Raw genomic sequence first — 13234 nt, forward strand, 5'->3', positions numbered from 1 at the left:
ATATGAGTTACCAGTGGACTGCAGGCAGGTCCTTGCCAAAGCCAGGGATTTGTCAACCTTGACGTGCTACGGTCACAAGTGGAAGCGTTTTGCTACATGGTGTTGGTCACAGAAGATTACACCTTTGAGGGTCACGGCCCCACAGATCCTGCCGTAATTGCTATCCTTGGCCAGGCAGGACTGCCACACGCTTCCATCAAGGTACATCTGCCGGCTATCTCCGCTACACCAGGTCACCAGTAAGATCTTCCTTTGGTCTTTGGTCCCACCGACTTGTCAAGGACTTTTCAGACCTTTCCCACCAGTGAAGGCTCCTGCCCCGGCGTGGAAAATCAACATGGTTCTGACAAGGCTTATTGGGGGCCCCCTTGGAGCTTCTGCGTCAGGCCCCCAAGTTTCTCTCATGGAAAACGGCTTTTCTTGTGGCCATCACCTCTGTCAGAATGGTAGGTGAGATCCAGCCCCTATCCTGCAAGCAACCATATCTGACTTTCCACGAATCGGGTGTGATGCTACATACCCGCCCCTCCTTCATGCCGAAGATTCTGTCAGAATTACACCTCAACAAGCCTTTGGTGTTACCTGGTTTTTCCCCAAAATCTTTGTCGCGGGCAGAAAGTGTCTTGCACTTGCTGTACGTTGCTCATGCCCTGAAGTTCTACGTGACACGCACAGAGTTTTCAGAAGACTTCACAGCTGTTGGTGAACTTTGGTCCTGTGAACCATGGGAAGGCCTTGTCCAAGGCTTCCATTTGAAGATGGCTCTCCGGCTGCATCACGCACTGTCATCGGTTAGCTAACCGAGCGCTGCCTGGCTGTCCGAGAGCCCACTCCACCAGAGCGATCGCTGCAACAATGGCGTTCCTGTCTGGTGTGCCCCTGCTCGACATCTGCAGGGCTGCTACATGGAGGTCCACGCACACCTTCACAAAATTCTACTGCGTCAACAGGAATTCAAAGGAGGAGTCGAGAGTCAGCCAAGCAGTGCTACGCAACCTGTTTGTTTGAGGTGAGTCTGTTCCGAGGGTAAGTGTAATTGATTCTGTTGAGCCTTGCCACCTCCCGTGGTTGTGCAATGTTGTACTGCTATGAATTCGTTCTTCATGAGCATGTGAATCCATGGCAGACCCCATGCTGTAGATGGAACAAGCTACTTATGGTGGAAATGAAGGTCGATGTCTCACTCGTGGGGGCTTGGATATTTTTGATAAATGTTTTGCTAAAGGTTTAACTGTAAACTCTAAAGCATAAATAAATAATATAATAGACATTTTCCTTACCTGTAACTATTGTTCTCCAGCATGGGTCTGGGATGGATTCACTTGTGAACCCTCCCTCTGATCCCTCCGCAGCGCTTCTTGGTCATACTGCCACTTTACGTGCTTACCAAATCTGAAGGTGGCTGCCATAGGAGGGGCTTAGAGAGAGGACTGTCATTGGATGGGGGCAGTATGACCCAGAGGACAGTGATTGGTTTAGAGGAGAAATACAGTTTTTAAGTGAAAGTGAAAAACTTTTTTCTTCTACCGATTATTCCCAGCCTGACGATGGGGAATATTCATGAGCATGTGAATCCATGCCAGACCCATGCTGGAAAAAAATAGTTAAACCGTACTTCCCTCTGCTTCTGCGCCTTCACAATACAGACGATGAGCAGAATATGTGCAGCTGGGGGTTGGAGGTTGTGGCGTTAAGAGAAGGCAGTTAGTGAGCGATCGTTGGCGCTCAGAATGTCACCTCATTTTGCCCCTGGTGTGAGTCCATTCAAATTGAGGAGGGGGAAATACCACAGTGGTGCCTCCATTGATGGAATGAGCTAAAGAGACTGATTGTGTGGTGGAGAAGATAAGGAAGAAGGTGGAGAGCAAGAGAGAAGAGGACGCAAGAGATGGGGATTAAGCAAGGTGACTGGGTGAGGATTAAGAAGGGTATTTGGAAATACCTTGTACAGCGAGCCAATACAGATTGACAAAGTGATGCAGGAACCCCACAATTTCAGGGACGGCTAAACCCGGTTAGGTAGGGGGGTGTGTGTGTGTGTGTGTGTGTGTGTGTCTCTCTACTCTGCAAGGAATGTGGGGTGCTACCTTATGCCTCATTCCTCTGTGTCACGATGCGGGAAACCTATGCCTCAGTCCCCCGTGGTAGTTCGTGGGAACCCTGTGCCTACCCCTCTGAAGGATGGTGGCGAAGGCACACCATTCTATTTATTCTGGGGTATGGTGCTATCGGCAGTTGGAAGAGTTTGGGGGTGAAGAGGGTTGTGCCTACCTCTCTTGGGAATTAAGCAGATGAACATTGTGACTGCCCACCCGTATAAGAAGTGATGTTTATACGTGCCAAGATTTTCTATGTGTGCTTATTAAACTGAGCTGGACATCCTGACACTTGTTTGCCTCCTTTCTGGCTCCTTCAGACAGCACCCGTAGCACCACCACCCCATCCCCCACCAAGCTCACTGCAACCTTCCCTGCATGGCCTTCTTATGCAGTGTTCACCTCCTGCACTTACTAGCACATGGTACTTGCCGTTTTTGAGGCAGTACCACTTGGGCAAGTAAATCAACTATAATTATACAGATATTTATATAGCAAACCTTGTAAATAGTCTGTGTATACTATATAAATGCTGTAAAAGCTACCCCTGCTTTTACAACATTAAAAACAGCAAGCAGCTCTGCCAATGTAGTCCAGCATTTCCCTGCTAGAAGGGGAGACCTACATGGGGATGCATACTGTAAAACTGTTAAGAGAATAAAACAAACATACAGAAACTACTGTAGAGTAGGAAAGCGAATATGCTGCAGAGGGAGGCAGAATCTATGCTAGTTATTTTGATCAGGAGAGGTGCTAGAGCCTTTTGGCAATTGGTAAACTCGGGAAATATGGGGCACCTTCTAAAACAACTGAATGCAGTCCCAGAGAAAAAATGGGTGGCCTTCTTTGAAGTACTATATGGGACTGGGGAGTAAGTATTGGGGGCGACTCAGGAAGTAGATGTTGAAGGATGGGTTGATGAGAGATCATTGCCACTGGAGCTGGAGGAGATCATGGCCTTTATGAGGGCATGTAGTAACTTTCGTGCAGTAGGTCCAAATGGTCTGTCTAATGCCCTTTTCAAGGCCGAACCGGAAATTTGGGGGAAGATCCTGACGATTAGATTTAGAGTCAATGTGAGATCAGGGGTGTTCCCTTCATCATGGAAACTGTCCAACGTGTGCCCATTTATAAGCGGGGAATAAGAAGTGATACCAAGAACAACAGACCAATCTCACTGATTGACGCTGACTGCAAATTGTTTTCCTCTGTTCTCTTGGGTCACTTAATCAAATGGGTTAGGGACTCTAAAAGGCTGTCAATGCTCCAAACTGACTTTAGAAAGGGCCACTCAACATCCCTGAATGCAGTAGTGTTATGAATTTTCCAGCCGTCTGCTTGGGCATCGAAGGATCAATCTTTGTAGCCTCCATAGACGTGTGAAACGCATTTGATAGAGTTGACCAAAAGATTCTATGGCATAAACTGCATGAATTGGGGCTTCACAATGACTTATTTAAGATCTTGATGAAACTGCACTGTAATTCAGCAATCAAAATAAGATTAAATAAAGAAGGTGATTTATCCAGACATATTACAGTAAAAAGGGGGTACGGCAGGGATGCATTTTCGCCCAATGCATCTTTAATCTGTACGTATCTGACTCCTGGGAATATCTGGATAAGTGTGTTTTTGTGTCCCCAAAAATAGGCAATCCGAGAGTACCTGGGTTATCGTATGCGGATGACTTTCTGATATTCGATGTCGCAAAGAAGGGTTTGCAACGACTTTTGAAGGGTTTATCTGACTATGCTTTCAAATCTGCACTTCTCAAGAGGGAGGAAAGGGGAAAATATGTCATGGTCCCTAGAGGAGTGAAGTATTGGATGCTCAGACCAGTTGTGTTATTTGGGCTTGAAAATTTTTGGACATACTTCTAGTGGAAAAATGTGTGCTGAGTTAAAAGTAAAGGCAGAAGTATTGGCAATACAACTAACCAAGCTCGATGGCAGATTTCATAGATTCTCAATCAAGCCAGCCGTCCAGTTTTATGAGGGGAAAATTGTCCCTAAATTGCTGTATTGTGGGGAAGGTTTTTGGGAAACCCTTGTTGAAGGCTTGGAGTACCGGGAAGCATTGATTTGGAGGCGGTCCTTGAGATTGCCCAATGCAATCTCGATGCTAGCAATTTGGTTTCAACTTGGGCTAATATCACTTTGTGCTTGAAAAATGTGTCACTAGCAAAAATCGACCCTATGGAAGACACGCTTTATGAACAAATAAAAAAACATCTAGTAGTAATGAGGTGATTGGGTAAGAAGGAGGATGTTCTATGTGTATTGGAAAAGGAATGTGAGAATATGTTGGGGTAACTGGGATTGGATCTAGATCTGTTACTAAACAATCCGGGAAAAGTTCAAGTAAATCCCTCTTTGATAAAGATTGGTGCGACACTCTGGAACGTTTCCATGCTTACCCTTCTCAGAGTCATCTATCAATGGATTGGTGCGACACTCCGGAACGTTTCCATGCTTACCCTTCTCAGAGTCATCTATCAATGGAGCATAAGTCCAGGGGAACCATATTGCATATTATGTTTCAATTTACAAATAAATATATGCAGAATCAACTCCTTAGGTTAAGGTGAAATATGTTGCATTCCAAGGAAGTTCTCTTAAGGCAGAGAATGTTAGGTGAGAATGATGGAACATGTAGGTTCTTTGGAACTGATGGGGTGGTTGAAACATGTAGACATATGGTCCTGGATTGTTTGGCCTTGGTAGAAGGAAGAAATACACATATGAGTAAATTATGCAGTAAATGGCGGGCTGTTGCTTTAGCTTTGATTGCATAGCGGCCCTCCGGCTACCAGGACCCTGAACGCATCGGCTGCCTCTTGCCGTCTCCACACCCCCTCAATTTCAACGACTCGCATCTGCTGGACGGTGGAACTTAACCCTATACTCCTGCTCCTCATATTGGACCAGGCCCGACTGGTCGGGTCACCCCCTGTGTCGCATTAACTATGTCTAGCAGATCCAGAGGGTCCAGCAAGGTGGGCGCCATGGACAAATTTGCAAAGGCAACCCCACGTGCAGATCAGGGCGCTGCGACATCCGCTCAGGATGATGACTCCCTCCCTGGAGCAGTGGCCCCTGACCTCACTCTCATGATGGAGTCAATGGCCAAGAATTTTGCCTCGTTTCATGAAAAACTAGATGATATTAATGCCAATGTTGCATCCCTGAAATCCCGAGTCGATCAGGCCGGAACAAGGATCACCGAGGCCGAAAACAGAATTGGGGCTAATGAAGATCAACTACATACTTTGCAGGATGCTGTGGCCACCTTGACTCGTGACATGAAAGTGGTAAAGTCAAAGTGCGATGATCTTGAATCCTGCTCTCGGAGGAACAACCTACGCATAATAGGGGTCCCTGAAAATGCCCTGAAGGGGCACATGGAGTTGGAGGTCGAAGACCTATTGGGAGACCCCGCGCTATCCCCTTTCTTCACAGTTGAGCGAGCCCATTGGGCCCTGTCCCTGCGGCCCAAACCGGGAGACTTCCCCAGACCTATTATTGCCAGGATCCTCAATTGCAGGGACCGGGACCTCATCCTACGCTTGGCACGTGAAAAGGGTGACCTACGCCTTGATTCAAACACCATTCGGATTTTCCCTGATTTCTCCGTCGGGGTGCAGCAGGAGAGACGCCAATTCCTGGGAGTCAAATTGCTACGTGAACGGAATGTCCCCTATGCGATCCTTTTCCCAGCCCGGCTCAAGATTACTTCCAGAGAAAAATTTTACTTTTTCACGGTGCCGGAGGAGGCTGTCAAATTTATAGAGACTCAGATACCACTACCCAATCCCAATGGTAACCCTAGGGTCGATGATAAGCTCACACCACTTTGTAGTTCAACCCTTAGCTGACTAGTGCTTGTTTATTCATGTGTTGATAGCAATGCAGCCTTATTGGCTCACCCATGTATACGCATTGAATACCTATGTCGATCACACTTGCATAGTTCACCTTCAGAGTCCAGGGGCGGCTCCCCGCCATGCATAATGTATGTTCAATGTACCGCTGGTGACTTATTGTCATTTCTTTTTTCCCAAGTGCCCACCACACGGCAATAGCGCACCCCACTGCGATTGCAATGTATATTCATGTTAATTTGAAGTTGGGTATTGGCCCCGGTTGGGCCACTGGGATCGCAGGCCCATGTTGGGAACCGCCAGTTGTCATTTTTTCGTGGGACTTACTGTTTTTTTTTGTTGGTGGGTGGAGGGGGATCTCACTGCCTGCTTGGATGGGGTGGTGTGGGAGGAGGGGGGAAAGGGTTTCTTTTGTGTTATGGGAAAAGGCGGAGGCGGATTGGCAGATCACAGCGGATCAGGGGACCCTAATGAGGGCGGAGCCCGCCCTAAATTTACCTTACGACAATGCTGGTGGGATGTCACTTAGGTTATCAACATGCTGGTGACAGTGATGTCCTGGAATATACGTGACTGGTAACATGGCGCACGTCGATAAGATGGGGGGTGATATGGTGCCTTTGCAGTGAACGCTTTACATGGGCTCTCCGGCTTTGGGTATACTCTTTAAACCATTGAGATGCCAGTGATGGTGATGACCAGGAATGTGCGGGGCCTGAGCAATTACACCAAGGCTCGTAAAATTGCGGCGTACGCCAGCAGACACAGCTGCAAGATACTGCTCCTGCAGGAGACACATTCCACGGGCCCTCTGGCCAAAAGTATAGCGCCAACTTGGGGCCCACACAGCTATTTCACTTCATATTCTACGCGTGCCAGAGGGGTATTAACGTTGATACACAAATCACTTAAGTTTGTCCTCCACAAGAGTTATATAGACCTCGAGGGAAGGTACATTATGCTGTATTGCGCCATAGCCAACACGGATTATTTGCTGGTGAATATATATGGCCCTAATGTGGACTCTCCCAAATTCGTTGACCAGGTGGTTTCTATACTACTAGGATACGTGGGGGTGCAGGTCGTCTGGGGTGGAGATATGAACTTTATATTTGACACCGCATTGGATAGAACTGGCACAGCCCTAGGCCCCTGGCCGGCGCAGCGCGTAGACTCCTGTCCCACTGCGCGACACTTGATCTTCAGGATGTTTGGAGGGCACTACACCCGCAGGCACGCGAGTACACTTGCTACTCCTCGGTACACGACAGCTTCTCCAGGATTGATGTGTTCCTAATGTCCGGCCCTATGCTGGGCAGGGTTGTGGAGACACGTATACTTGCGCGCACACTTGCTGACCACTCTCCGATTGTCATGACCCTAGACTTGGGAATACCTTCCCCCACCATCAACACATGTCGCTTTAAATCGGACGCTGTGCAGGACATTGTAGTTAGAGCGGACATTCTTTCTGACATTCAATCCTACTTTGAGCACAACACGCCACAATCCACCACCCTGGGGGTCCGTTGGGATGCTTTCAAGGCCTTCATTAGAGGGGCATCCATCTCTAGAGAGTCGGGGGTCCCCAAAACTATAAGAGCCACGCTGCTCCGCACTGAAACTAAACTTCGGGACCTGGAGCGTGCCCATTCGGCCTCGGTCGACCAGGGTGTCCTCTCCCAGATCAGCGAGGAGCTAAAGACCTTCAATGAGCAAGCCAATAGGGAAGTGCAGTATTTCAGCCGCCCGCAGGCTGCGCGGAAAAACGGCGAGGGGGACAGACCTGGCAAAATGCTTGCCGCCTTGGGGTGAGTGGGGCCAATCCCAGATCCCTTGCGTTAAGGACGGTCAGGGGACGATACAGTGGTCTGACCAACGTATCCTTGAGGTCTTTACAGGCTTCTATTTGGAATTATATTCCCAACCGCCTGAACACAGTGACTCCCAGATACGGGAGCTACTGGAGCAGATTCCCACCACTGTCGCCTCCCCCGCAACGAGAGACCTATTGGATTCCCCCATTTGACTGAATGAGATAGTGGAGGCCAAATCTAGTCTCCCCAAGGGAAAGGCGCCTGGCCCCGACGGGTTAACGGCTGAATTTTATCAGGAGCATGTAGCGCTATTGGCCACCGAACTGCTCGGGGTTTGGGACGAGTCACTCCAATCGGGATCCCTCCCCGTCATTACGAGAGGCCGTTATCACGGTCCTGCTCAAGCCCGGTAAGCCTAGCGACGACTGTGGATCATACCGGCCCCTCTCATTAATGAACTTGGATACTAAAATCTTTGCCAGGGTGATCGCAAACAGGTTCCTACCTGTTATGTCATTTATGGTGCACGATGAACAGTCAGACTTTGTACCCGGGAGGTCCACGTCTCATAATATAAGAAGGCTCCTTAACGTTATGTCACAAATTAATCAGGATGTGTGTGCGGTTGCGGTCACCCTGGACGCCCAGAAGGCCTTCGACATGGTGTCCTGGAAGTACATGTGGCTCGTCCTTGAGATCATGGGCATTGGGCCCAGAATGATAGCATACATCAAGTTGCTTTACACCTCCCCGGTTGCCAGGGTTTGTGTTAACTCCCAAAAGTCCGCCCCGTTCCCTCTCTTCAGGGGCACCCGTCAGGGATGCCCATTCTCCCCGATCCTATTCGCCCTGGCCATCGAACCCATGGCGTACTTTGTTAGGGAACGTCACGCATGTAAAGGCATACGACTTCAGGATACCCCCGAAATGATTTTGCTCTATGCAGACAATGTCTTGCTGTTTGTCAGAGACCCAAACGCCCACCTTGACCCAATCCTGCGGGACATTACCCGCATAGGTATATAATCTGGCTTCACCATCAATTATTCCAAGTCCGAACTCTTCCCTCTCACAAGCTCCACAGTCCAACCCACCACAGAGTATCCTTTGCAGTGGTCCCCCGACGGGATTAAATATCTGGGATTTCAGGTGTCGCTGACCAAAGACACCCTCCTATTTAATAACTACCGGGCTGCAGCTGAACTGGCGGAATCCAAGATAGCGCGCTGGTGCTCTCTTCCGTTGTCATTAGCGGGTAGACTATCACTGGTGAAAATTATACTGCTCCCTAAACTGTTGTATGTATTCACAAATGTCCCTGTATGGCCCGGTGGGAAGTACTTTGCAGATCTACATAAACTCTGTGCTCAGTTTCTATGGCACTCGGGAGCCGTGCGTAAAAAAATGGCTGGCCATGACTCTTCCCTACGACAAAGGTGGGTTCACCGCTCCGGATCTGACACAGTACTGGATCGCAACGCAGGCACAGTTTGCCTGCTACTGGTACCCTGGTTATCTCCCTGACCCCCATGTCAAGCTCGAAGCCCTAGCTGCTTCTGGCACCAACATAATGTCTTTGTTCTTATACCGACGATATGAACCAGACTCCACCATAGACCCGGTCCGAACCACCTTGCTGGCCTGGAGGCGGTTATTTGCGGTGGGTGCCGAGGAACACCCATACTACAAGTGGCTCCCCGCTTGGCGGTTCCCTGGGTTGGAACCCACAAACGACATAGCCCTGGCACGACGCTGGCAGGCCCTGGGATACCTAGCCTTAACAGACTTCTACCCGGATGGGCTGTTCATAACTCTGCAGACATGGAAACAGGGCCATTCGGGATCACCAATGGAACTACTACAATACTATAGACTTCGCGCTGCCTTCTGTGGCGCATGGCCTGAATTCCCTAATGAACCTCCTGATTCCCCTGGGATTTCCTACATTGCCAATTCGGTTGGGTCCCGCGGGGTGGTGTCCTCCTTATACAAACACCTCCTCACTGCTGCCCCATTACAGCCCTCTAGGGCCCGGGATGACTGGGCGTCTGAATTCGAAGTAGAACTCACGGACCAAATATGGGGGAAAATGTGCTCCCACACTAATAAAGTCTCCCTGAACTTTCAATATCGCACCATCCAGTATAAATTGTTAAACAGGCTATACTACACCCTGCGTAGGATCTCCAGATTTGGCTGTTCTGATTCAACGCTCTGCCCTCGCTGTGGTGTGGAGGAGGCGGGCCATTTGCATATGTTCTGGGGATGCCCGCGGCTAGCTGCATTTTGGGAGGAGATCCTGAAAACCCTGTTGGAAATTTGTGACACTGTTATAGAGCCTGACCCGCTGGGTGTACTGTTTGGGATGTAGGAGACCGGGGGAGCCAGAGTGGAGGCTAAGTTCCTAAATGTGAGCTGTATAATTGCTAAAAAGTATATTCTACAGAACTAGAAGTGCTCTGCCCCTCCTACCTTCCAGAAATGGTTGAATTTATTGACTTGGTCTCTGAACTTTGAGGAGGAATACCTCAATACCCTCCCGACCCGGTCTCGGTCTAAAAACATCTGGACTGCCTTTAACAGCTATCTCAATGGCCTGGATAATCCCTCCTCTGCAGGCGACTCACCCTAATCAACTTTACTATATGCCATTATACCGGATGCTTTGAGGGGCTGCATCTCCTACGCGGCCATCTCCCACTGTCCTTATGCGCCACTGTACCTTGTTGTGTAATGATTTTGTTGTTTATTGCTGCTCTGATGCGTGTGTATGTTATTTGCCTCTGCCAACAAAAATAAGTTTAAAAAAAAAAATTCTGCAGTAAATGGGATGATGTTACCTGTTGATCAAGTATGGCAACGATGCGTCTGTATCACTAGCACAAAAGGCGGACTTGAAATTGCAGCCTTCCTTAAATCCTTGAAGTTAACAAAGGGGAATATTCCTTGAAATATGCTGATGGGGGGCTTTAAGGAACTTAAGAATGCAAATGGAACGTTTGAGTATGTATTGGATGTATATTGAATTCTCTTTTTCTATTCTTTTTCAGATTATGGTTGTTATAAATAATTTAAGATTCATTGATCTTGTTTTTATTCTTTTGTAAAGCTACTGTATTTAGTTTTTAATGTGTTTTTGTATGATATTGTAAAGGTTTTTTTAAAACCAAAACAATAAAAGAAATCCCTGCGTCACCCCCCCCCCCACCACCTGCACATCTAGTAAGTCTTTCTCTGCAACCACCCCCCATGGTGTTTGCACTTTTGCTTTCGTCTGTAGAATCTCCCACTCTTCAAATAGAGAGGCTTACACCCAGCCCCTCCAACACACCTCGATCCTGACCTGCAACATCCACTGTACATAGCTTGTTCAATACATCTACATTTTGACAAATAGACCCATGCCCTGCTAATGAAACTCCCCTTCATATTTGCTTGTTGTCCCACAAAATTCACTGAACGTGTGCATTAATCCTTCTATGTTGCATATATTCAAATCAACACTTCATTCCTGACCTGCAGCTCCCTTCTACTATTCTAGTACTTGGACCCATGCCTAGCTCTGACAATGTAACTCAGTGCTGACTTGCATAATCACCTTCTGCCCGCACAGAGCTATTACTTCCATTGTGTAGCACTTATCACAATTTAGTACAGACCCACACAGTTTCTTGCTTACCCTTGTGTTTTCTAACCACAGCTGTTTTTTTTGTTTCCACAGTCTCCTCCAAGAGAAGGCAGTCAAGGCGAGCTCACTCCAGCGAACAGCCAATCCCGGATGAGCACCAACATGTAACACACTTAGTCTTCAATGGATGAATGTCTCCCTCCAAGGATACGTTGACAGTCTGTGGCCAGACGTCCAGGCTGCAACACACGAAGTCCTACACACCAAGCCAATCCACAAAGCTGCTCCCCCTGACCTTCACCAAAGCATTGTGCTGGCACATGGTGAGGGTGAGGGGACAGGACTCTGATAGTTTATGGACAAAAGAAATTAATTTATAGAACAAAAATAAAAGGAGTGAGCATTGTGGTCAGAGTGCATAGTTTGGCAATGACTTCTCCCAGGACCGTGGGACTTAGCAGCACTGACCCCGTCTGAAACCCCTGATATCTCCTTGGTGTCTGACAGAGCTTCCGCACTGCCCAACGGTGCATGCAGTATGCAACTAGGAATATTGGAATATTCACGCCATTTAAGGAAGGGTGGGTGGGACACTGTTTACTGATGTTGGAGTGCATCTAAAATTATAAGAACTGCAGAAGTTCTGGTTGTTCAAATCTTTGGCTAGAAACCGAAAATGTAGGAAAAAATGAAGCTGCCTGAGTGGAGAACTGGAAAGAATAATTGATTTGGTGGTGAGCGCTCTGGGAAGGACCCTGCCCCACGAAGTGGTTGATGGAGGAAAGTGGAGCATTTTAGGCTGTTGCGGATGAGGCGAGTAATAGATTGTCCCTGAGGTTAGCCTCAGTGGTGCTCCTCTAGTGGGTTGACATTGGACTTTGGGTTGCTGTCTTGACAGAAATTGATTGCCATCTCAGAGCCTTAAGTCTGGAATGCTTTTAGGTTATTGCTGGGCCAGATTATGTGCCACAACCCAAGTGTTATACAGCCCTATTTTTGGAAATAGGCCTCCTTTGCTTGTTGCTACAGCAGCTGTCTGCACATGTTGGCCATGTTGATGCTCGGCTTGCAATTAATCCCCTGCGTGCTTTAAGGTCTTTAATCCAGGCACCTCGGGAACAGCCGCGTTCAAGCGGGTGTGCAATTGCAATAGCATTCCTTTTGATGCATATTGACTGTTTTTCTTTTGAAAGGGGTTTACAGAGGCCATGTTGGTCACTTCCACCTCACACATGATGGGCGTTTCCTCCAAGATCCCTGAAACTTCCTGGTAATTAGGGAATGGTTTTCGAACACAGCGCAGACGTCGATTCTTCCTAGCCTGATGGAATAAAGTGCTGTTTTGCACGTATTTCATATTGTAATTGTAAATCATTTGGCGCACAAAGGCAGCCTCACCAAGCTCTTTGCAAACGTTTGGGTTTTTTTGCTTCTTTTTTTTATTCGTTTTTATTCCATTTCAATATTGTTCTCGTCTTGAATTTAACTCGTTGGTGTGTTTAAAACAATATATGATTGTGTTTAAAAACTCTTGTAATGTGTGTGCATATGACTCATCTTTAGGTTGAGACTTTCTGCATCTGGTGGGAAAGAGGTGGGTGTGAAGCTACCTCATGGTAGAGGGAAAGACAAAGTGGGGGGCGTGGGCTTAGTGTGTGATTGTTAGGACCGAGAAAAGGTGACCCCGTTGGTTAGACCTTCTTCAGAGGCTTTTTTGGTGTACCGACTTGCTGTACCACTTTCTGCTCTTTACATGTTCATCTAAAGATTTGAAACCAAAGAACAAAACGGTATTCACTGGTAGCAGAAATAC

The 13234-nt window shown here is 47.8% G+C and overlaps 1 protein-coding gene across 2 annotated transcripts in view; it reads left to right on the forward strand.

Annotated features, from left to right (window-relative positions):
* Window positions 1-12958, forward strand: part of GPS1 (G protein pathway suppressor 1) — a 559228-nt gene extending 546270 nt beyond the window's left edge. For both annotated transcript variants that reach the window (XM_069655322.1, XM_069655320.1), the window contains exon 15: window positions 11515-12958. In XM_069655322.1, the coding sequence (XP_069511423.1) occupies window positions 11515-11589 (75 nt within the window). In that variant the 3' untranslated portion in view covers window positions 11590-12958. The remainder of the gene's footprint in view (window positions 1-11514) is intronic.
* Window positions 12959-13234: the final 276 nt, after the last annotated feature.

This window comes from Ambystoma mexicanum, chromosome 3q (genome assembly GCF_040938575.1).
Source record: "Ambystoma mexicanum isolate Mex_15411 chromosome 3q, UKY_AmexF1_1, whole genome shotgun sequence".
Taxonomy (NCBI): Eukaryota; Metazoa; Chordata; class Amphibia; order Caudata; family Ambystomatidae; genus Ambystoma; species Ambystoma mexicanum.